This window comes from Acinonyx jubatus, chromosome C2 (assembly GCF_027475565.1).
Source record: "Acinonyx jubatus isolate Ajub_Pintada_27869175 chromosome C2, VMU_Ajub_asm_v1.0, whole genome shotgun sequence".
Taxonomy (NCBI): Eukaryota; Metazoa; Chordata; class Mammalia; order Carnivora; family Felidae; genus Acinonyx; species Acinonyx jubatus.
The window spans coordinates 77,904,169-77,927,445 of record NC_069384.1 but is presented as its reverse complement, the minus strand read 5'-3'; the positions used below and the strand labels follow the sequence as shown (position 1 = coordinate 77,927,445).

At 40.1% G+C, this 23,277-nt stretch overlaps 1 protein-coding gene across 16 annotated transcripts in view; it reads left to right on the top strand.

Moving 5' to 3' along the window:
• LPP (LIM domain containing preferred translocation partner in lipoma) overlaps positions 1–23,277 on the top strand; it is a 669,728-nt gene that overhangs the window by 560,471 nt on the left and 85,980 nt on the right. For all 16 annotated transcript variants that reach the window (XM_053221077.1, XM_027061202.2, XM_053221073.1 and 13 more), the window contains one exon: positions 52–221. In XM_053221077.1, coding sequence (XP_053077052.1) covers positions 52–221 — 170 coding nt within the window. The remainder of the gene's footprint in view (positions 1–51; positions 222–23,277) is intronic.

The window sequence follows — 23,277 nt, the reverse complement described above, 5'->3', positions numbered from 1 at the left end:
TGAAGGTGTTCCTTGGTGTGCTCTTAGCAGTCAATCCCTTCTTTCTTTCAGGCCGCTGTGCTCGCTGTGGGGAAAACGTAGTTGGGGAAGGGACAGGATGCACCGCCATGGATCAGGTCTTCCACGTGGATTGTTTTACCTGCATCATCTGCAACAACAAGCTCCGAGGACAGCCCTTCTATGCCGTGGAGAAGAAAGCCTACTGTGAGCCCTGCTACATTGTAAGTTCAGACTCCCTCTGCCGCGCCTCCTGTGCTTTGCAAAGATGCCTTCTTTGGCAGAATGCCAGTTACTCCAGATAGAATGTAGTCATCAGATCTTTATTTCTCCACAGATTTCAAAGTGTGTGTGTGTGTGTGTGTGTGTGTGTGTGTGTGTGTGTGTAAATTGGCAGGCCTTAACTTTTTCTAACTGTTCCCTGTTCGCATGAGGTCAGAAAGGCATGAGGAGGGTCCATCAGTGGTCTGCTGGATCATCACCTTGTGGCTTTCAAGCATGTATGTACAAGCTCTCACATCACCCCCTGAACATCAGAAGGTTTCCCATAGTCATACCTCTTCTTATTAGGTCTCACCTTGCATTTGAATTTGCCAGTATTGGTAAAGAAACAACGGAGGGCCTCTGGACTTGTCCGTGCTCTTTCAAACTCCTGGCCCCTTTGAATCACTTCTTACCCACTCAAACATTTTCTTACCACCATGCCCAGCAAGTTTTCAATGATGCAAAGAAATAAACCCTTTATTATAGAAGGAAATGAATTTCCCCTAAAGGAAAATGAATAGTAATACTGACTGAGGTAATAATTGGGTTTTTTTTTTTAAAGAACACAACAACTATACTTTAATTACATAAGTAGGTGGCTAAAAAGTACTCACACTCTTTTCAGTTTTTACCAGGCTACTTAAGAACACACATTAAGCTACATACACATCAGAAGATAGATCAATGTGATGAATGAACATAAACTTTTTAAAAATATAAAATGCATTTCTTTGCTATCTATCTGCGTACTTTTAATCTGTTTAGCACTTGTTAGTGGGAAAAGTAGTGCATTTTTGCAAACCCACAAAAGAAGCATGGTTTCACCACAGTGTCGGGGCGTTTTTACGTAAAAGAACCTTGGGTGCAAGGTCCTAGGAGTTATACATAGCCTTGCAGATCCCCAAGGTTCAAGTTCATCGCAAAGTTCCTGGTCTCATTGGTATCTATCTTCCTGTGACCCGACGGCTCTAACTCATTGCAGCCCTCAAGTCTCTGTAGCACAGATCTGAAAGTTTGTTAAGATTAAGATCTAGAGGGATTCAGTATAGTTTGTGCATCTCTTAGGTTCAATTTTATTCCATTTTCCTCCCTAAAGGCAATTTAACTTAGACATAGATAGCCTCATAATAGTACTACACAATGCTGGAGCTGGGAAGAAAAAAAAAAAAGGTCATTTGTCTACTAACTCCTCATTTTAGAAGTGAGAATACAGAAACACAGAGAGGAGGAAAATGACTTCTTCTGTTCAATCCTTGGTGTCAGACCTGGGGCTATATTCAGTTTTTCACACCCCTGGTCCCATAGTCTTTGCTGACAGTACACATTTTTAGCTTGTTTGGAACATAAACACGAATACCATAGTGTCCTGTTGATCTCAGGGAGCAATTACATATGAGCTTAAAGCTCATCGAACCAAAGCTTACCTCCTTAAGAAATAAGAATATTCAGGGACGCCTGGGTGGCTCAGTCGGTTAAACGTCCGGCTTCGGCTCAGGTCATGATCTCGCGGTCCGTGAGTTCGAGCCCCGCGTCGGGCTCTGTGCTGACAGCTCAGAGCCTGGAGCCTGTTTCGGATTCTGTGTCTCCCTCTCTCTCTGACCCTCCCCCATTCGTGCTCTGTCTCTCTCTGTCTCAAACATAAATAAATGTTTAAAAAAAAAAAAGAAATAAGAATATTCAGGATGCCTGGGTGGCTCAGTCGGTTAGGCGTCCGACTTCGACTCAGGTCATGATCTTTCAGTTTGTGAGTTCGAGCCCCGCGTCGGGCTCTGTGCTGACAGCTCAGAGCCTGGAGCCTGCTTCAGATTCTGCATTTTCCCTTCTCTCTGTCCTTCTCATGCTCACCCTCTGTATCTCAATAATAAATAAAGCGTTAAAAAATCTCAAAAGAAATGAGAATATTTCAAATATCAACCTTTGAAATCTTTACTGAAAAGAGAAAATTACAGAACTCCCTGTCTTTTGTAAGCAGACTGCATGGGCTGTCATTCACAATGACTTAGGACCACCACATGAAATTCTTTACTGCAGCGAGCTCTGTGATAATGATGCCAGCAGAGCTTCTGGAAGCACCTATGGCTTTGTCCTTATATGAAGTGACTGCTGTGTTTTTCTGTAGCTCTTGTCTCTATTTTCTGTCCTTTTTCGGACTGCATGGTTGATTCTTGCTACCATTCACGGGGCTGCGGTGACAGCCTCCTTCATTTTTTCCTGTGTCTCTTAGAGCTAGGAACCCTGAGAAGTGTTGGGAAACAGGATAACAGGTATGAAGAACATGGCTTGAATCTGATGTCATCACTTCATGCTTAGTCTCCTCCAGAAAGTTACTGGATCTTTCTAAGCATCAGTTTCCTCCACAGTATAATAGGGATGATTGCAGGATTCTCCCAAAGGCCTGTGAGGATGAAATGGGGCAATCCTGTAAAGCACCCTGGGCCTGCCCAGGGAATGGTAATGGAATGAATGTTATTCTGAGATTAATTTTGGCAAGATTTCTGGCATATGTGGTTTTTCTGAATATAAGGACCTTCCAAGGGCTGTGAAATTCTTTGGGCTTTGGGAAATTGTTTTAACCCCTCAGGCACACCCCTGCCCCATTTTTAAATGCATTTCTTGCCCTCCTGGTTGAGTAATAAGACTAAAAAAGTGTAATCTGACTCAATTATGGGTTTGTACAGCCTGTGGGCTCAGGTTTCGATCTCTATGCCAGGCATAGGAGCTCAGTGATTCTTCAGGAGGGAGTTTCTTTTACTTTGGGTCCCTGTTACTAGACCGAGCTTATGACAAGGTAGAGTATCTGGGAGATATTTAATCACATCCTTGGAAAGTGGGATGGACTCAAACAATGGAAATTCTTACCATCCCTTTTGACTTTCCCTCCCTCATAAGAAACGTTAATCAAGATTTTTCCTTATGAGACCTATCCATGGTGACTCCAAAATGCAACTTAATTCTTGTCAGAATTCAGTTAAGCTTTATTCAGAGGCCCTTGTTCCATATTGATTTCAGAGTTTAGCACGGACCTCAAGCTCTTGGATGGATGTTCTAGCATTGTAATTTCTTTGGAACTTTTTGTAAATCCAATAAGCTGCCACACCAGAAAAGTAAAGAGCTTTCTTTTGTGGGGGGGGGATCGGGGAAGCTCAGGGTGTAAAATGAAACAAGTTGGTGTTGAAGACAGAGTGTGTAGTAAGGAGGATCCTAGGGATGTGTGTATGTCTCTTGGAACTAAAGCCCTGGGAACAGGGCCAACTGCGGTGGCATTCAGTCAAACTGCCTCTTGTTCCCTTGTGGAAACTGATGTCTGAGAGACATCCTGTAGAAGGAAAGTGCAGAGAACCCAGGCTCTGGGCCTCAGTCAGTGTGGTGTCATTATGCAAGATCGTGATGTAGTTCATTATTTCTGTGCAAAGACCACCCACGTTCAATGCTCTGAGTCCAAGAAGGAGACCCATCTAGTATAAATTTAATTTATTCTTGCCTAAATTGATTATTAATAATCAACTTAGGTCATATTTAAATTAACCAATTACATAATTTAGAGGGAAAATACACCAGTTAGGTCTTCTTCATCTTTCCTTCACTGATTATTCATATTTTCCTGTTGTCTCTGGAATCTTTAATCCTTGCACATATACACATGTAATTAAACCAATTTGGTTCTGTAAGGTATTATAACTCTCGTTAATGATTTTTATACATGCTTTTGTGTTTTCTATTGATTGACTTAATTTAAATACGTATATGGCTTTCCATTGTTAATAATCTCTATTTTATAGCTTTTGTCTGTTTAATTTTACCTTATGTTTGCATACTACATTTTAAAGTTATTTGCCCCTAGAAAGGTATTGGGTATTCTCTGTTCTTTCAGTGTTGTAAATAACATGCCTATAAAGAGCTGAGTTAAGGTTTTTCATTATTTTACTTTGAATTTTTTCCTTAGCATAAATTCTTTGATTTTTGTGACCACATTTACTTTACAGCACTTTGGAGAACTTTTGCTTTCTTTAGAAACATTTCTAAATTTCTTTAGAAACATTGTTCAAATTCACAGAACCATCAGCAATACGAAACCATATGTTAAACTATAACCTATCCACGACTGAAGAGGTTTATTTATGTTTATTTTGAACCAATTAAATAAGTGCATTACATAATTTAAGTTTGTATGTATTTGTATTTCCAAATCAATGAGATGCTTTTCTACTTTGGTGATCTCTTAACAGCTTAGTTTGGGGGCACCTGGGTGGTTCAGTTGGTTAAGTATCCAACTTCGGCTCAGGTGATGACTTCGCGGTTTGTGAGTTCGAGCCCCGCGTCGGGCTCTGTGCTAACAGCTCAGAGCCTGGAGCCTGCTTCAGATTTTGTGTCTCCCTCTCTCTCTGCCCCTTCCCTGCTCGTACTCTGTCTCTCTGTCAATAAATAATGTATACATATAAATATATGTATGTACATATGCATACATATACATCTATTTTTAAAAAGCTTACTTTTGATTATTCTTATGGATTTGTGTAAATGAACAGATTAAAATTGAGAGCACTAAACTTCCTTAGAAGTAAAGTCATATAACTAGAATATACTGCTTCTAGTTCTTGCTCTCTAGGTGAGACCTTGGGTAAGTCATTTAGTGTCTGAGTACTGGTATCATCATTTATGAAAGACAGATATTAACTTCTTCCCTATCTCCAAAGAGAAGGAATGAACACTTGTGATATTTTACACATTATGAAATTTTATACTGATATAAGGGCTTAATCCATTAATAACATTATTATCATCGCTTTTCCCCTTAGCATAATCTGATACAATTTAGAAATCCTCTATCTTGGGGGTAATTTCATAGCTGCAGTTGCTATGGAAATACTGAAATAAATAAATGTCATAGAAAGAATGTGAGGACATATATGAGAAGAAGAGGTTCATGCTTTGCTTAAGAAGATTTTTATGTTGGTATGAGTATGAGGGACAGCAACCATGCCTTCCACTTAAGTGTTCTTCTGTCCTGAATGAGACAGGTTTACCCACAAATATAGATTAACAAAAGAACTGCTGTGTTTTTAGCATGACCAAGGAGTCTGGGCTGGAGACACGGCACATCTGTGATTCTCAGATGCTCAGCCTGTTTATGAAATGGCAGCCAAGGATCTTCTCCTAAACCAGGGCTCTTACTCAGAGTGGATCAAATCCAACTTCTGACTCTCAACAGTGGAAGTTGGTACAGACATTTTTATTAGTTAAAATCCAAGTAATTAAAAGACCTCAGGGAATAGGAGGCCAACTCCACGGGAGACTAAACATGGTAATGTTCCCGAATTTGACACATTAGTGACCAACACTGTAGCAGCCTTTTGCTCCCGTATGTCACTAAATGGCTACAGTTAAAACATTCGAACTTTTCAACTTACCTTAGGTGGTAGGTTTTGTACCTCTGCAGGAAGATTGTCCTTTTATACGCTCAGTTCCTCCTAATAGTGTTTTAAAAGCAGTTATGGCTGGTGTTTTATGTAGATGTTGGGAAAGGAGCTGAGCGTTGGGACAAAAGCCAAAAAACCCACGTGAACTTCCCTTCCCTCTTCTCAATTGCCCACCCCTGCTCTTTCACCCCCAAGGAGGGTCCTTCTCTCTCCCTCACACCAAGTGCATGTGCACAGACACTTACTTTCTTCTTGATGTTTCTTCATTTTCCCTCAAGCAGTCTGCGAGAAAGGAAAAGCAAAAAACAACAACAACAACAACAAATGTTTCAAGAAAGAGGGACATCTGTCCATCTCTTAAGCGACTTCACCATGCTATCTACTACTAATCATTCCTATTAGAACCTTGTGAAGTAGACAGCAGGGGCGGGGCGGGGGGGGGTGGTGGCAAGGAGGTGTTTACGGTGGCTTTGATATTTTCTAAGCAAAAGACAAACTAAGGCTAGGGACAGATCTTCTAACTTGCATTTGATTGCTAGGTCCATATTATCACCCAGAAACTAATATTCAGCTTCCTGAAGATAGGAAGATAGTGACAGCCCTCTGTGATTAGAGCCTTCCATTTCTAACGTTTAAATTGATGACCACATAAATCATGCCTTCTAGCATTACAAAAGGGATGCTGAACTTCTACTGGCCAAAAAACCATAAGCCTCCGTCTTTTCTTGAGCATTACATGTGGCTTTCCCTGAAATGCCTCAGATTTTAAGGGAAAAACCTCTTTTTTCCTGGTTAAAAATAATAATAACTAACATTTGTTGAATGCTTTAATTTTTAAAGAGCACTTTTATCTTATGTCACCTTCTAATGATCCTAGAAAATAGGTATGATTATTACTGCCTTCCTTTCCAGTAATAAGAAACCAAGTTTTAGGAAAAGTCAGCTTGCCCCATTCTGTAAAGTGTGAGTGTCAGATCCAAGACTTGACCTGGACTTTGATTCTCAGGACCAGCTCTTTTCATAGACCCAGCCAGTCATTGGAAATCTCATTTGTTACTACTAGGTTTCTTTTTTTGTAATTAATTTTTTTTCTCTATTACCTTTTTTTCATAATGTCAAGTTTAAAAAAAATACAGTGAACCTTCATTCTAATTTTATAAAGTGGCTTTCACCTTACTTTTGGACATATTAGAGAAATATTGAACTCAAAATATTCTTTCTTATAGTAGTCATTCTTAAAAAAACAGCAACTATGTTTTTAAGTATTATATGCTCACTAAAGAAAAATTTTAAGATATGCATAACTCTCCCATTTAAATAATATAGCAGTTTAACACACCTTTTCTATTTCAGTATACCTGTATACAGGTATATAGTTACATTTATGAAAGTGTGGTTTCCATGTGGACACATACACATACAATGGGATCATACCATCCTGTACTAATTAGTAACTTGCTTTTGTCATATCACAGTACATCAAATTTTGCCTTCTCCAAAAATAGGTTATTTTAAATATTCCATGGGCATTCAAAAAGAATATACATCGCCTACCTACTTTTTCTGAGAAAATGACTCAAAGAAAATATTCCACCAGAAAAACAAATTAACTGAACTAAAGTGTCTGGGAAATCCAGGGTTAATAAAATGATGATAAGCAATGAACCAATATAACTGATAGTTAAAGAAAGAGGAAAATATGTAATAGAAAATTCAGGCTAAAAGAAAATAATATTAATCACCTACTAACTACAGTATTAATAACAGGCAAAGTATAATTCAGAACAAAACTATTACATAGGCCAAAGTACATTACTTTATTGATAAATGTCAAGTTCCAGAGGAACATGAGCCTTTCTTCATTTAATACCATTACATTGAAATATATAAGACAAAAATATTGATGAGATATGAGATGAAAATGGTTAAACCATACTCTTTATAAAACTTTAACACATTCCATGTAGTCTTGGACAAACCAATTATGGAAGTTGAATAATATGATTAACATGATTGATTTGGTCCATATAAGCAAAGAGATTATATCTTCTTTCCAAATCCCCATGGGAGATTTAAAAAAAGCACGCTCTCATAGTCTAAGAGGAACATATACAGTTCCTACTTTGGCTGGCAGAGTTCAGCAAGACAAGAAATGTATCAAAGGATAAAAAAATAAGCCCACTTGTGGGTTAAAGATTCCTTAGAAAGTAATGATGTTGATAATGCTGCACAACAACCAGAATGAGACCCAACCAGAGTTGAATTCCAAGTACAGCTAGGATCATTAATTGCAACATGAAAGGGCACATGTATATTAATCTAAACACCTAGAAAAGGGCAACAAAGTCTAAAGGAAGAAAGGGATCATTAAAATAAAGGCAGTTATTGATAAATTGAGAAATACTAGAATTTTTAGGTGCACAAGATGATTCTTTGAAAAGAAAAATAAGCATCCAGTGAAGATAAGAGAAAAACAAAAATTATAGAAAATTAGGAATGAAAAAGAAGCTCTTAGCAGATGTACAGAAGACATTTAAAAATTATTACACTTCAAACTTTATAGAAGAGACTGTGATCTATGCACACCTAAAATGCAAAGGACAAAAACTTGAATAAGTCCATAAACATGGGTGGAATGCAGACCTGAGAAATTATCAGGAAATTTCACTGAAAGGACTTCTCAGATCTTTAAAGAACAAATGATTCCTGTAATAGTTCAATTTTCAGAGCTCAGTAAGAGAAGATAAGCTTCGCAAATCATTTTAGAAAGCCAGCCCCATCCTGATTAATAATACCTAAATGAGGTTGCCCCCAAAAGAAAAGTGTGCTAATCTTTCACCCATGCAAAAATGCTAAATGAAATATTAGCAGATTGAGTGCCACACAATGAAACATCCCAGGTAATTCCATGATTGCAATGTTATCCTTGTTTAAAACAAAAATGGTTGCAAGAACACAAAACAAGCCCTAGGTAAAATAGAAGAAAAAGGAAGATATGTGTTTAATAGGATAAAATAAACTAATGGTCAGATGTCTTCCCGGATCTTGCCAGGTATGCATAGTATGACTGCTATCATATTGTTTTTAACATTCTAGTCTTCATTACGGGTAATTGGGAAACAAAATCATATATATTCATATGTATACGTATACATACACACACTTACATACATACATATATGGTCATATATATATATCTTTTTCTTCGTTTTACATATATATCAATTTATTATGTAATATTTCTAACAGATAAAGATGTAAAGCATAATATGATAAAATTTCATGTACCTTTATTCAGATTAACACATAAAACACTAGAAATTCCACTGAAATCCTTACGTTCTTGTCCCTAATCACATTCCCCAAACTCTTGTACAGAGGTAATGACTATACTAACTTTGTTTATTATATCCATGCATTTCTTTCTATTTTCACTACTTATCTCTAAAAATATAGTGTCATTTATATATAGTATCTCTTAATTTTAAATGAATAGCATTTCTCAGACCTATTTTTGAGACTTTTTCACTCAAAATCATAAGACTATGACATGTCAGTATTTACAGATGATATAATTAGTCTAGAAAATCAGAGAAAATCTAAAGTTTTAAGATAATAAAAGTGTAGTTACCTGACAAAATAAAAATTATAAATTAGGTTCAGAAAATATAACAGGAAAAAAAAAGGCCTTATGCAGAAGCAACAAAAACTACAAAATACCTAGGCAAGCTTTTGAAAGCATAAATGATCTAAGTGAAGCATGCCATGAAATTTTACAGGGATAATTAACCCATGAGCAAAATGATTTGGGGACTGAATATGCTTTGGAAAACACCTCTCGTTTTAACAGGCATTCATATTATCACGCTGTAATTATACAACAACGAGACTTGGGGTGGGGGGAAGAGTTACTGTGTCGTCCTTTGTTAAGGTTTTTATTTAGTCCTTTTCCCCAGATAGCCCCCAGCCCTTTGCTGATGAAGGTTACTGCTCACCATATCTCTGCAACCTGCAAGGCGGGCCTGGGTAAGAGTAGTGAGGCACAGGCTTGCAACCAGACTGCCCAGAACGAGGAAGAGGCTAGCTGAACATAATCTTTTTCTCTAGTTCCTACCCCAAACTGTATTTATTTCTGTTGTTATAGCATTAGAATGCTTTTTAAAGGCCAGAAGGAACTGTTGAAATTCAATAACGTCATTTTACAGCTGAGAAAACCTAAAGGCCAGGAAAGCTGGCTGATTGGCCTGAGGTTATATGGTTTATTAATGGCAGAGGCAGGAATAGAAACCATGAACCTTGATGATGCCTTCAAAGAACTGCTTTCTTTGGGACTGACATGAAGAGGTTTAATCATATGTGGCTGCCGGCTCCAGAGAACCATCCCTAGAAAATGTTGGATTCCGTAAATTTTGGTTGGAGAGTGTAGAAGTAGGACAGGGTTTGCTCCAGCTCCAACCAAGATGGAGAGTCTCAGATTTCCAGGTTAAATGCCTCTGAAACTTTATGCTAGAACCTTCCCACTGCCCTAGTTTGTTTATTTTTAAATCAAGCATGAACTCACCACTCGGTGTTTGCCAGAGTTTGGATGAATGTCAGCATCAGGCCACTGTAATAATGGTTTAAGATTATTTAATCCTATTACTTGTACACTTCATTAGGCTGAGTGAATTGTTGGCAAGGGGTTCAGTAAACTTCCTACTTTAGAGATAAAAGGATGGAAAGAAAATAAGGAAAGAGTCTGTTCCTCATTTTCTTTCGTATGTATCGTTTGTCTCTTAAAGGATAAAGGAATGATAATTACCCAGATACAGCACATAATCTGTGTTTGTAGGGTCTTCTGAACTGCTCTGTACCCTCAAAAGAGAAAAATGTCTGTAACCTTACATTTCCAATTAGAAGAAAAGGACTGGGACAGAGGAGTGTGTGTGTGTGTGTGTGTGTGTGTGTGTGCGCGCGCGTGCGCTTTAAAATCAATGTTAAAAATAAACCTGAACATAAGTTCAAGAGTCCTAGGTAAGACATTCAGTCTTTCACTTAGCAGGCCTGGTATGAGGCAGCAAATGATTTTCAAGAAAAAACGTGCTATGGAAAGTCAGACCTTGTTTACACTCAGCTTGACCAGCTGCTATTCTGCATTCACCTCATTTATTTTCCCTTAAATTTCCCTACAAACAGAATGAAAGCAATATTTTTTACCCCAGTAGCTAACTAAAAGGTTCAGAGAGGCTGACAGGGCTGACCAAAAATGAAAGTGTGGGTGCTTTGAGCAATAAGTAACTGCACGGGGCCAGGACCCAGATTCGTGCAAACAGAATCCCCAAAGGATTCTCATTAGTCAGCATTGCAGTCTATGGAATGTTACCTGCATGCTGGTGGTTGGAGAGCTCACAGGGTCTGATGGGCAGAGGCCAGTCATGAGACTCTAGAAGCTTGGTTTTCCAAAAATGTGTCAGAGGTCACTTGCTTTGGAATCACGCTCAAGTCCTCATTAAAAAAGTAAAGTTCTAGGAGCGCCTGGGTGGCTCAGTCAGCTAAGCATCTGACTTCAGTTCAGGTCATGATCTCACAGTTTGTGGGTTCAAGCTCCACATCGGGCTCTCTGCTGACAGCTCAGAGCCTGGAGCCTGCTTCGGATTCTGTGTCTCCCTCTCTCTCTGCCCTTCCCCCACTCATGCTCTGTTTCTCTCTCTCTCTCAAAAATAAATAAACATTAAAAAAATAATTAAAAAAAGTAAAGTTCTGGGCCACTCCCCAGACTTTCTGCACAAGGAGCCAAGAAATGTGCATCTTTTACAAGCCTCTTGAGGGAGATTCTTATGCGTGCTCAGTTTTGAGATCCATGTGTCTGTGCTTGTAGCCCAACTCATCGAAGAAATAGTCCCAAAATACTTCGCCATCTCCCACCTCTCTCCTATGCATTTTCTTTAGCCACACTTGGCCAAATGGGACCATCTTCTCCTGGATATTGATATCTTAGGCTTCTCTGTGCCCCAGAGTTTCCCCGTCTCCATGGTTTGAAAATCTATGTCAACCAACCATAAAAAGCTTTCCTAGAACTTCCCCCAAATAGATGTGGCTTTTTCCTGCGCAATGCTTTTGTTTGTTCCTCGCTCTTGTGATTTAACTCTCTGCAATTGATATCAAAATAATTTGAGTTTTGACCTATTCTCTTACTGTTTGCAACCCTTAGAGAGGGTGGTATGCTGGGACGAGAGTGTTACATTTTATTCATCTTTTTTCCATGGTTGTTATCACAACAGGTGAGCTGTCCCTGCTAGGCTAGAAGGTACATGGTTTCACTCTAGATCCCAGTGTCTCCGGAGAGGGTCTTTGCCTCTTTACCCTTTGGTGCACCTTGGATTTGAGACTCCCTGTGCGTATATGAAGCAGAGAGGAGAACTTGGCTCTGGGACCCTGTGAGCAGTCATTGCTGAAATGTAAATATAAAAGATTGAAGGGAAAGATGTGAGAGTAAAGCCAGCTGTCTAGCTTCCAGTTGTTGAATTATCATAAGAGCTAGCACTCAAGGTCAAACACACAGACCAGACTCCCAGATGAAAACGACCAGAGAGTTTGAATGCAGGTTCTCTTATGTTCACATGACTTTGAATGGGACATGGTAATTCCCTCCAGCCAGGGAAGCCAGCCTCCAGCCAGGCTTACTTAAAAAAAAAAAATCTGCTTTCTGGTTCTCTCTTTTGTTCGCTTCCCTACAGCGTCAAGGGATGCTGGAGAGGTCGGTGTCATCATTATAGCATGGTGAGGCTCTTTATGGACACTTCACAGTGACAAGGGCCTGATATATTGTAGGTCTTCAAAAAGATGTTTGTTGAACTTAAAGATTATTTAAGGGGCGCCTGGGTGGCTCAGTTGGTTAAGTGTCCAACTTCGGGTCAGGTCATGATCTCGCAGTCCAGGAGTTTGAGCCCCGCATTGAGCTCTGTGCTGATGGCTCAGAGCCTGGAGCCTGCTTCAGATTCTGTGTCTCCCTCTCTCTCTCTGCCCTCTCCTGCTAGCACTCTGTCTCTCTCTCTCTCTCTCAAAAATAAATAAACATTAAAAAAAATTTTAAGATTATTTAATAAATCAGTATTTTATGTTTATAATATGGGAAAATATAATATGGGTAGCCAAGAGAAGAGGAAAGACGCGCTGAAGGTGTCACAGGTGAATAGAGGCTCCTGGAATTCTTTAAGCTCTGAAAGCCACAAATACACATATATAATGAAGTTTTAAGTTACATCCAAAAAATTTTTTTGAAAGAAGAGTAAATGTCTTCCACAAAAGTTATGTTTTTTTTTTTTTTTTACTTTGTAGGCTGGCTCTTTATTAATGCTAAGAGATATTTGAGGCAGTGTATATTAATAAAGCCATTAGGACATGTTAGTTAAAATAAAACTGAACTTTCTAACGTGTAACTCTTAAAAAAGTCAAGATTTATATTGTTAGTCTAGTTTAGGCAGACACTAAATCCTATTCTAAAGCATACAAAATATACAAATAGGTTTTCCATAAAATAGATAATGCAGAATGTGTCAGGGCCTCACAGGAAAAGGACTCAGAGAGAGGACTAGGGGCATTTGGGGGAAAGGAGGCATTTAACAAGAAGGTCGTCAGAGAGGAAGAGCCACGTACCAAAGGGTCATGTGGTAAATCTGATTTCCTCCTAATGCCACATAGTCATTCCTTTTCCACCCCTGACAGACTAGTGGGAACTGCCACAACTCCTTCATCTCTACAAATTAACAAAATCAAGGCTTAACAAACCAAGGGCTTTGGAAAATGAGGAATTAACGTAGGATTAAAACAGATCTTTGAGCTAGTTCCTGCACTCTAAATCTTAGCCTCTACCTTTCTCTTGAAGTAAATTCAAGCTAGCAGATGGCCTGTCATCAGATAGGATTTTTTTTTAAATCAGCAAGTCTTTTTTTAATAAACCTCAGGCCCCAGTTTGGTTACCACTGTTTTGAGAATCTTTCCCTATGTTCATCTAAGCTGAAGACAAGCACCCTCCCCTCAGGTCTCCGGAGTTTTTCTCTAGACCTTGGTTTTACTCCTTCACCTTCGTTTTAACCCTTTTCTGTCCCCACCTTATATCCGTTGATGGTCTCACCCTCATGGTTCTCACTGCAAGCTGCTTAGGAGCAAGCTCATTTTTTTCTCTGTTCTTTGTGTCTCTTTCCCCTGTGTAACCCCATACCTTAGCAGTGTCACCAAAGTGTCACCAAAGCAGTGTCCGGCGTAGTACATCTCTCCCTGGGAGGTATTTAGTTGTTTCCTTTTCTCTTTTAATAAATGTATTAGTCAGCTTAGGTCGCCATAACCAAATACCACAGACTAGGTGGCTTAAAGGCCCACATGACAGAAATTCATTTCTCAAGTTTTAAAGACTGGAAGTCCAAGATCAGGGTGTCTGGATGGTTGAGTTTTGGTTCTGGTGAGAGCCCCCTTTCTGACTTCTCTGTCCCCGCATAGCAGGGAGAGGGAAAGAGAACAGCTCTGTGGTGTCTCTTCTAAGAACTCTAAGCCCATCATGAAGGCCCACTCTCATAACCTCATGTAAACCAGTTACCTCCCAAAAGCCTCACCTCCAAATACCATCACATTGGGGTTAGAGTTTCAACATATGAATTTGGGGTGGTGGCGGGGGGAAACAGTTCAGACCATAACAATGGATTACATCTTTTGGCCATATGTCTGTGAATTCATTTTCAGCACTGGTTGATGGGGTAGCATTTAGAATATCCTGTGTTTCTAGATATAAAAGCCATGTAGTTAGGTATTTAACAGGTGTTTATCGAGCATCCTGTTGCCTTTAATTTTTTCTTTTTTTGCTAGACTTCCAGAAGGGCCCTATTAATGTTCAAAACATTGCACAACCCTGCTGCATTTTCCCTTAAGGATACACTTTTACCCCCACTAGATCTTACCTCATTTTTAAGACCAGAAAAGAGAGAAAGACTTGGTTCTTTACAGGGTTGTTGAGCATTCCTATTAGATCATTAGGAAATTGGTACAAGTGGCAGGAAGCCAGACTGGCCTGAGTCTGGCCAGACAGTGTCTGCAGGTCATTCCAGCAAAGCTACTGGAATAACGATGTGTTCTCCCATAAAGTGCTCTTTGTCAAAGTCTCTTTTGGAATTAACTCCTCATGCATGGATCAATAAACCTCACCAACTTGCCAATGTAATTAAGAGGTGGGAGGTTAAGCATTACTATTAATTAAGTTCAAAGTAAAATAAAACGAAGAAGGTTGTTTTTATGAAATTGTGCTGTCCGATTCTGCTCAAGGGTGTTTCTGCATTCTTACGGAGGAGAATCCAGGAAATGGAGGGGATTACTGTCTCCACTGCCTTGGGAGAAGCAAGCATTTAACCATATGTCTCTTGGATATTTTTAACTGAAGAGTAAACTGTTAACCTATTATAAGAGCCAGTGAATGCCCACCTTCTGTGTACAGAGGGCTGAGTTCAATGCTGTGAGGGAAACAAACAGCACGAGACTCAGTCATGCTGTCTCGTGCTGAGCCCTTAGCTGAATGAGAAGGACCAGGCAGCACAACACCATAATACAAAGCAAGATCTATCTGGAAGAGAGATTCAGGCAGTGGTGAGAGTCCAGAGAAGAAGGTGAGGGAGATGGGGACCAGATTCAAAAAAAGACCTCCCAGATGGTAAGGCATCTGAGCCAGGCCTTGAAGGTGGAGTAGGATTCGATGGGAGGAAAAAGAAGGAACGAGGATAATTTGAATTTCTGGGTATTTCTTTTCCTTGTTGAACTTTATAACTTCTGGGATCAAAGGAAAAGAAATCAGCCTGGTGGAAAGCAAGGATTTATTGAGTGTTCATTATATGTGTGTTATTCTGCAGAAAATTCAGGAGTGCAGGAGGTAAAAAGTATCTCCAGGTGCATAGGTTTTTTTGCATACGTGACGGATTGTCTTGTAGTCATCACTTTCCTCTGTTGGCATCTTCAAGGGATTCATCACAAAGGTCGAATTCCTTTCTCTTGAGACCACAAGGAACAACAGCCAAGGGAAAGGCCATGTTGATGCTACCCTTCCTTTTCTAGGAAGGTGGATACTTAAAAGTCAGGGAAGAAGCACGTATGCACTTCGAGACAGTGTAAGTCCATTTTGCTGGTTAAATTGAGTGACAGTATTGACACCTTTAAAGCTGGAAAGGACCTTAAAGATTCTCTAACCCAAGTCCCTCTTTCTTCAGATTAGTAAACTGAAACCCAGTAAGAGTATGATTTTTCCAGGTAAAAGAGAGCCATGCGAATTTCCTAAATCATATAGCGGCCAGTTTGTTATTTGATATTTATGTTACCTTTACTTGGTACAGGATGATTATTCTGCTTTTGCATGGAAGAATAACTTGATTCTCAATCCCCTGAGTCACCGTTGGATGGTATTAGGCAACTTCACTTCATAATCTACCTGTTTTTCAGCTATGTTAATTACATACCTTCTAGCATTTACCACCTGTACCAATTGCTTAGCATAATAATACCTTATACTTAAATTCATGTGCCCAAAGTACTTTCATACTTGTTTTTCATTTGATGTCCATAACAATCCCACAAGGCAGGTGTGAGTCCTAGATTAAACATGAGAAAACTGAGGCCCAGAGAAGGTAGCCTATATAGCAAAGAAACTGAAGCAGGGCTCCGGCATCTATTTTATGACGGAGTCGAGTTTTCTTACCTCCGCATCTCAATTGCCTGCCTAAATGGTTTTCAGTCTTGTATGCATCCAGTGAATATTCACTGAGCACTCTATATTTCAGATAGTATAGAGAATTGAGGATACAAAGTTGAAAAAGACGTGATCCCAGTCCTTGGGGAGCTCACCATCTGAAGGAGACAGCCATCCAAACAGACTAACAAGTAGAAGGCTAAGTGCATAATGGGCATAGGAGTTGTCTTTGGGAGTTGGAGGTGGCACAAAAGATTGAGGGACTAATTTTGTCATTATTTAAGCATGTCACTGTCCTGTCTCCCCATAGCCTCCGCTAAGGCTTCTTGCCCAGGCCTCACGCTCCGCTGGCATTCAGTCAATATTTGTTGATGATGGTACTGATGTTTTTATCCCTCTGACTTCTACTCACCGGAGAGGGTTTCTGCTGCCCTTTGGGTATAATAGACTTGACTTTACAATTTGAGTTAGCCTTTTAAAAATCATTTTTGAGGAAAATAAACAACTTTATGAGATGGCATCTAAATACCACTCAATATAGTAATGATACTAGTTTAACCAGTTAATGCCCAACATTTGTAGTCTAGGGGGCCATATTTGTATCAGCTCTTCTCTTAAGTCAGTGAATTGCAAGTTCATTAGGGGCAAAACAGACTTTAATCAGTCTTAAAATTTTTTTAATTATTCCCAAGTACCTAATCATTACTGCTTCATTGATGTTTTAAGGGGTATCCAGCATTCAACTGTTTTTCACAGGAAGAGGATGAATTTCAGTGGCAAGGAACAGCCATATTTTCAAAATTACAGAGACATTTATCCTCATAGCAAAAGTTGTGTTTAAATTTTGTGAATTGCACAAGCTTGGAATTCTGCACAGTGCCTGTACTCTGGATTGATTTACATTGGCTGTATATTAAAAACAATATTTCTCGGGGCACCTGGGTGGCGCAGTCGGTTAAGCGTCCGACTTCAGCCAGGTCACGATCTCGCGGTCCGTGAGTTCGAGCCCCGCGTCAGGCTCTGGGCTGATGGCTCAGAGCCTGGAGCCTGTTTCCGATTCTGTGTCTCCCTCTCTCTCTGCCCCTCCTCCGTTCATGCTCTGTCTCTCTCTGTCCCCCCAAAAATAAATAAACGTTGAAAAAAAAATTAAAAAAAAACAATATTTCTCAGCACGTTTATATGCATTTGATGGTTTCTGAAACCTTACTGGCAAACTTTGTGAGCAAATATTAATTTTCAATGGTACTGAAAATGAAGTGAAAATTAGGTCTTTTCTCTCATCTGTCTAAAAGAACTTCCTTTAATCATTCAATTCCCAAGATGTAATTAGTCTGATTCTGATTCTGCTCTAGATAGGAGCTCATTATAAAGATCCTAGGTGAGCAGTCTCTTCTGGCAGAAGTGACCTTTTTGGGGGGTGGCTCAGTCAGGTAAGCATCCGACTCTTGATTTCACTCAGGTCATGATCTCACAGTTGGTAGGGTCAAGCCCTGCGTCGGGATCAAGTGCACGGCCGGTGCAGACCATACTCGGATTCTCTCTCTCCCTCCCTCTGTCTCTGCCCCTCCCCTGCTCATGAGCAGGTACACACTTTATCGTTCTCTCTCTCTCAAAACAAATAAATAAACTTAAAAAAATGACCTTTCTGATTCAGTCTTCCAGTATTTCCTAAAACTCTGGTATACAGAGTGAATAGCCAGATAAATAAGTCAGATTTGATTTGTCAGACACCAAGATGCACACTGACGTACACATGCAAACACAAGTACGTGCTCACACCAAAGCCAGGAAGCCTGCAACAAAACAAAGCTGCATTTACCCTCGAGGGAAATAAAAATGCACGCCTGCCACAAAATTATTTTCTTGAAAACAATATTGAAATTTATGAGCAGACACTACAGCTCTAATTTATCAACCGAATCACAATTTAAATGGGACAACAAAAGAGAAATTGTAATTTAAGGATTTTTGAGTGTGGTACTTGTGTGTGTGTGTGTGTGTGTGCGCGCGCGCGCATGTGTGTAGGGATGTATTGAATTTGAGAGTAATTTATGGAAAGTGCTGCCAGCATGGTATTTCAAATGCTCCACGATTTGAATTTAAACTGCTCAATGGGATCATTAAGATTATTATGCATGTTTTCCAAAGAGTTTGAATTCAAATGACAACTTAAAAAAAAAAGATGCCCTTTAAAAACTGAGGAATGTTATTGCACTTATAGAAATTCATGCAGTTTGAATAATTTGCCACCTCCCCTTCCAAAAAAGTACCTGATGATAAGTGCTCAAGAGACAGGGATGTTGGAGAAAGTGCATATTGCCAACGCATTCCCTTGATGAGTAAAACTGGATTGTCAAGCAGGCTCTGTGGACAATGAGTTATTTCATTCAGTACAATTGACAGAAAATCCGGAAGGGATGTGGATCAATGTGGCTGGAGCACAGAGAACTGATGATGGCGGACGCTCACTGAGTAGTAGTACATAAAAGGCCCCTTCAAACTCATTAAATGTGCCATTTGGTTTTCTTTCTATGGGTGGGTCTTGAAATATGGAAGTCTACTTTCATTTTGTGCCAGCTAGCCAAGTGAACAATTTACAAAAGGAATAAACAGAGGGGTGCTTACTCACTTTTCAAAAGCAGTCTTTTTGCAATGGGTTTTGCAAAGTTATTTTGCAATGGGTTTACCATTATATTCTTATAAATGAGCTTAGTTCCAAGGATGGGAAATTTACCAGTTCTCAAGGCAGCTTTTTCATGTTTTGAACTCTCTAAAGGTTATAAGGCTAATTTGGTGGGAAGTCTATTTCCTTATAACATCATCTGTCCCTAGAAAAGACAGTTAATACATCTTCAACTTAAAAGCCTTTTAGGTATGTGAAGAAACTTCCCAAGACCATCTGAATCTTCTCTTGTTCTGGTTAAATTCTAGCTCCTCCATCCATTTGTTGTCTATTCTGATACCAGAACCTTTAACTATTCTGATCACTTTCTTTTGGATTGTCTAGGATATCAATATATTTTTCACAGTTTGGAATTTCCATTGACTTAACTACAGAACTGACCAAATGGGACATGTAGAACCTCATTTAAAAGGTAAATAACAACCACAAAATAAAAAGAAGATTCAGATTTATGTCCCATGTTTTGAAGTCGAAGGAAAATGTTATAACCCATTTCCAAATTCCAGTGGAATAGAGTAAGGTTGCATATTAGATCTTGTTCTGTTCAATCTATTTTAAGCAGAAGTGAAATCAGATTTATGACTTGTATCATTTTCTAACTTACATTGAAGTATATGTTTCATCTCCATCCAGGGGTAATGTACTCATTTCTTCCCACCTTTAGCACTCAGTGCTGTCTTGGTATAGGTGAGGTCCCCTAATTGTTGAATTAAGGAATAATAATAATAATAATAATAATAATAATAATAACTACTTAGTTCTTCCCAGTTTGTAAAACTCCAATCTAAATTGAAGCTCAGCGTACAGGTGTAATTTTTGTATTTGGTTTTGGTTTTGGTTTTAGTGTGAGGATATCAAGACTCAGAGGGCGTAAGGGAGTTTCCCAAGAGCACAGAGCTGGTCAGAGGATTTGAATGCAAGGCACTGTGGCTCTAAACCTTGTCATTTAGGCTAGACAATGTGTAAATCAGTTCCTGTCATCTCCTTGGTTTCTACCTAGATAGGATGTATTTGCAAATGGTTTGGGGGGGGGGGAGGGAGAGCTTTCATTTTTATACCTTTGTCAGAGGTGTTCAAATTCAAGGACTTGGTATGTTTGAAAGCAATCCTTTGGATTTCTAGTTGCTGTGAAAGCAGCATTTCTACAGAGCATTGCAGTCTCTCTAAAATGAATCTGCAATAGTATGTAAGAATGGGTAGTCTGTGAGAGCCAGAACTGAGGCAGCAAAAGAAACCTCATAAACGTTCCCAGCAGGAAGCTCATTTTGTATCCAGATCCCTAAGCAGAAAGGAGGGAGAAAGGAGGCTTCAATGAGGAGAGTGATGTTCCTGAATGAATAAGCTATGGAGTCAGGGAAAGACCTCCGTATCAGGATCCTTGTCTCTCACCAGTTTCTCCAGCCTGTTGGATGCAGTCCTACAGAAGCCCAAGCTTGTGCTTAGTCTGGAATTTCAGCAGAAATCCAATACTGCTACCTCTTTGTCCCTACCACTGAAAACACCTCTTCCTCACTGCCTCCCAGACCTCCCACCCCACACCCATCCCACTTCAGTGTTGCTCCTGTGCCTTCTCGTTACATCATTCTGTTTCTGGATCCATTGCCTTATCAAACAGGGACACTGTCCTTTTTAGAATGCTCCTGAAAATTTGCATATTTGATTAAATGTCCCAATCATCGCACTCCTTTCCAGTAATCTCAATACTGGGCAGCCAATTCCAGTAATGGAAGAGACGCTTTCAGCTGTTAGGCAATGGGTTACCCTTTCAAAAGTGATTGAGCAATTCTGTCTTCAAGTTGTATTTAAACCATGAGTCTGGATGCTGAAAGCCCCTTCTGGACCCAGCCCGACAGCACCAGAGAACTTTTGGGTGAAAGGGCAGTTAGAAACGGTCCTGTGTGTATTCTTTGGGCTGAACTCATGGGAGAGGTACACAGGATTTTCAGTTTCTTCATAATGTAAAATGGCTGTAACAGTATCTATAAGGGTTTTGTGAATATCAGATACAAATTTGGGGGCAGTGGTCAGTGCCATTCGTGGGACATATTCAGCTCTCAGCAATAGGTGCTACACCAAAAGCAAGGTGGGCACTTGAGATATAACCATAGAGATTGGACACTGTGTGAAACAGGAGCTTCTTGCACTAGAAGGAAAGGGGAAGAGACAGGATGACCACTCATTAGAGATGCGGCAGACAGGACTCTTGTCAAGGATGGGGAAGTGGAGGAAATGACCCATACTGAGCTTCCCACCACTAAGTGGAACACAGGAAGGGAAGGACCTGTTTGTACATGAATCTCCTGACAAACTTCTGCCAGTGGCCCACATGGTATATGTTATCTTCTTGAAAGGGTAGAGTAGTTATTCACGTGCCCTGGACGAAATAATACGGCAATACTAGTCAGTGCCTTTTGCAGTTAAAGGGTACTTCATCTGCCATTGCAAGTCAGGAGATATCATGATGCAAAAATCCAGACTCGGGGTCTCATGACGTTCAAAACTATTCTTGCTACTTGACTCAGTTTCCACATCCCTGCAGGCTGTCAGGCAGTGCACAGAACTCAGCCTTTGAATCAAAGAGATAATCGATTTCAACCTAGAACTACTTGCTACTTTGCGACCATGGTCAAGTTTCTTCCGTTCTCTAAAGTCAGGTGTTTCTCATCCATAAAAGGAGGCTGATAGTACTTGTAGGACTAACGGGAAGATTAAATGAATTCATGTGGGTTAAGTGCCAAACACAGTGCCTACCTCCCCCTGTTTAATACGCACTAGTTATTATTGCTGATAATTCACCCTGAAGACCCTTTCATACTGTGTCTTCTCTGGCAAATAGATTATAAATACACCATAAAAATTCATCCTGTGATATCTTTCCACAATCCTTTGTTTTTCTCTCCTGTCACACTCTTCAGGTAGTCGTGCAGTCTGGATGAGCCCAGCGACTTGTCTTTGCTCACCAATGCAAGTAAATGTTGCTTGATCAAAGCACACAGCTAGGCACCTTGATATCAGTATAAATTGTGACGAACCTTGACCTTACACACAGCAAGTATTCTTATACTCTGCTCTCGAGAGAATCACACCAAGCAGAAAAAGTCCGTCCCAGTAACTCACATACTGTATGATTCCATTTATATAACATTCTTGAAATGACATTCTAGAAATGCAGAACAGGTGAGTGGTGATCAGGGGGGAGGGTTGGGGGAGGAAGCGGGTTAAGGAGGGGTGGGAGTACATGTGGTTATAAAAAGGCAACAGGAGAGAACTGTTCTGGATCTTGGCCGCGTGGGTGGAAACATGAATCCATACATGTGGTAATATTGTCTAGAACCAGATATCAGTGCATGGGCACACGCTTGCACACTTTCTTGAGCCCTCCACAGCTTATAAAGCTGTTAACACTGGCTGTTGGAAACACTGTCTCCTTTGGTGTCTGTGACACCGAACACTCCTGGTTTTTCCTCCTACTTCTTGGCTTGCAACATCCCACTCTTTTTTCACAGATTTTCTTTCTTCTCTTGACTCCTTAAACTCAGTGTGGCTTTTTTTTTTTTTTTTTTTTAATTCTGCCGTAATCCCTCTTCTGGTCTCACACTACATTCTCCTCAGGAGTTTCATCTGCTCCCATGACTACAAAGATCATCCATGTGCTGAAAACTCTCTGGCCAAAATCTGCGGCTGCGATGTCTCTCTGAGCTCCGGACTACGCATCTGTCAGCTAAGCAGATACTCTCCATAAACAGGCTCCGAGGCCCACAGATTTCAGCACTTTCAAAACAGAACGCACAAGGTGGCCTTCTTACCCTGCTCCTCCCTGTGTTCCTGGTCAGTGGCTGGCACCCCCTGGTTGCCCTAACCGAATGCACAGGAGCTGTCTGTCTTTCATTCCAGGCCCCTCACTCTCCCCTCTTACTTTTAATACTTCCTCACCAAATCCTGGTGGAATGCTTTGGCTTTCTTTATGCCTACCTTCATTTACATAGCATGTGCCTTCGGAATTCTTCAGTGACATTTCATTGCCTCCACTATCAAGTCCACCCTCCTCAGACTACCATAGAAAACTTGTATAGTCACACGCATGCACATGCGTGTACCCATAGGCACCCCTACATACACGCGCGTTTCCAAAGCAGGGAGGTTGTTTGTTACCCTTGGGGCCGGGCAGATACTTTCCCTTCTTGGCATGTACAGCTTTCTCCCTCGATCTCCATCCC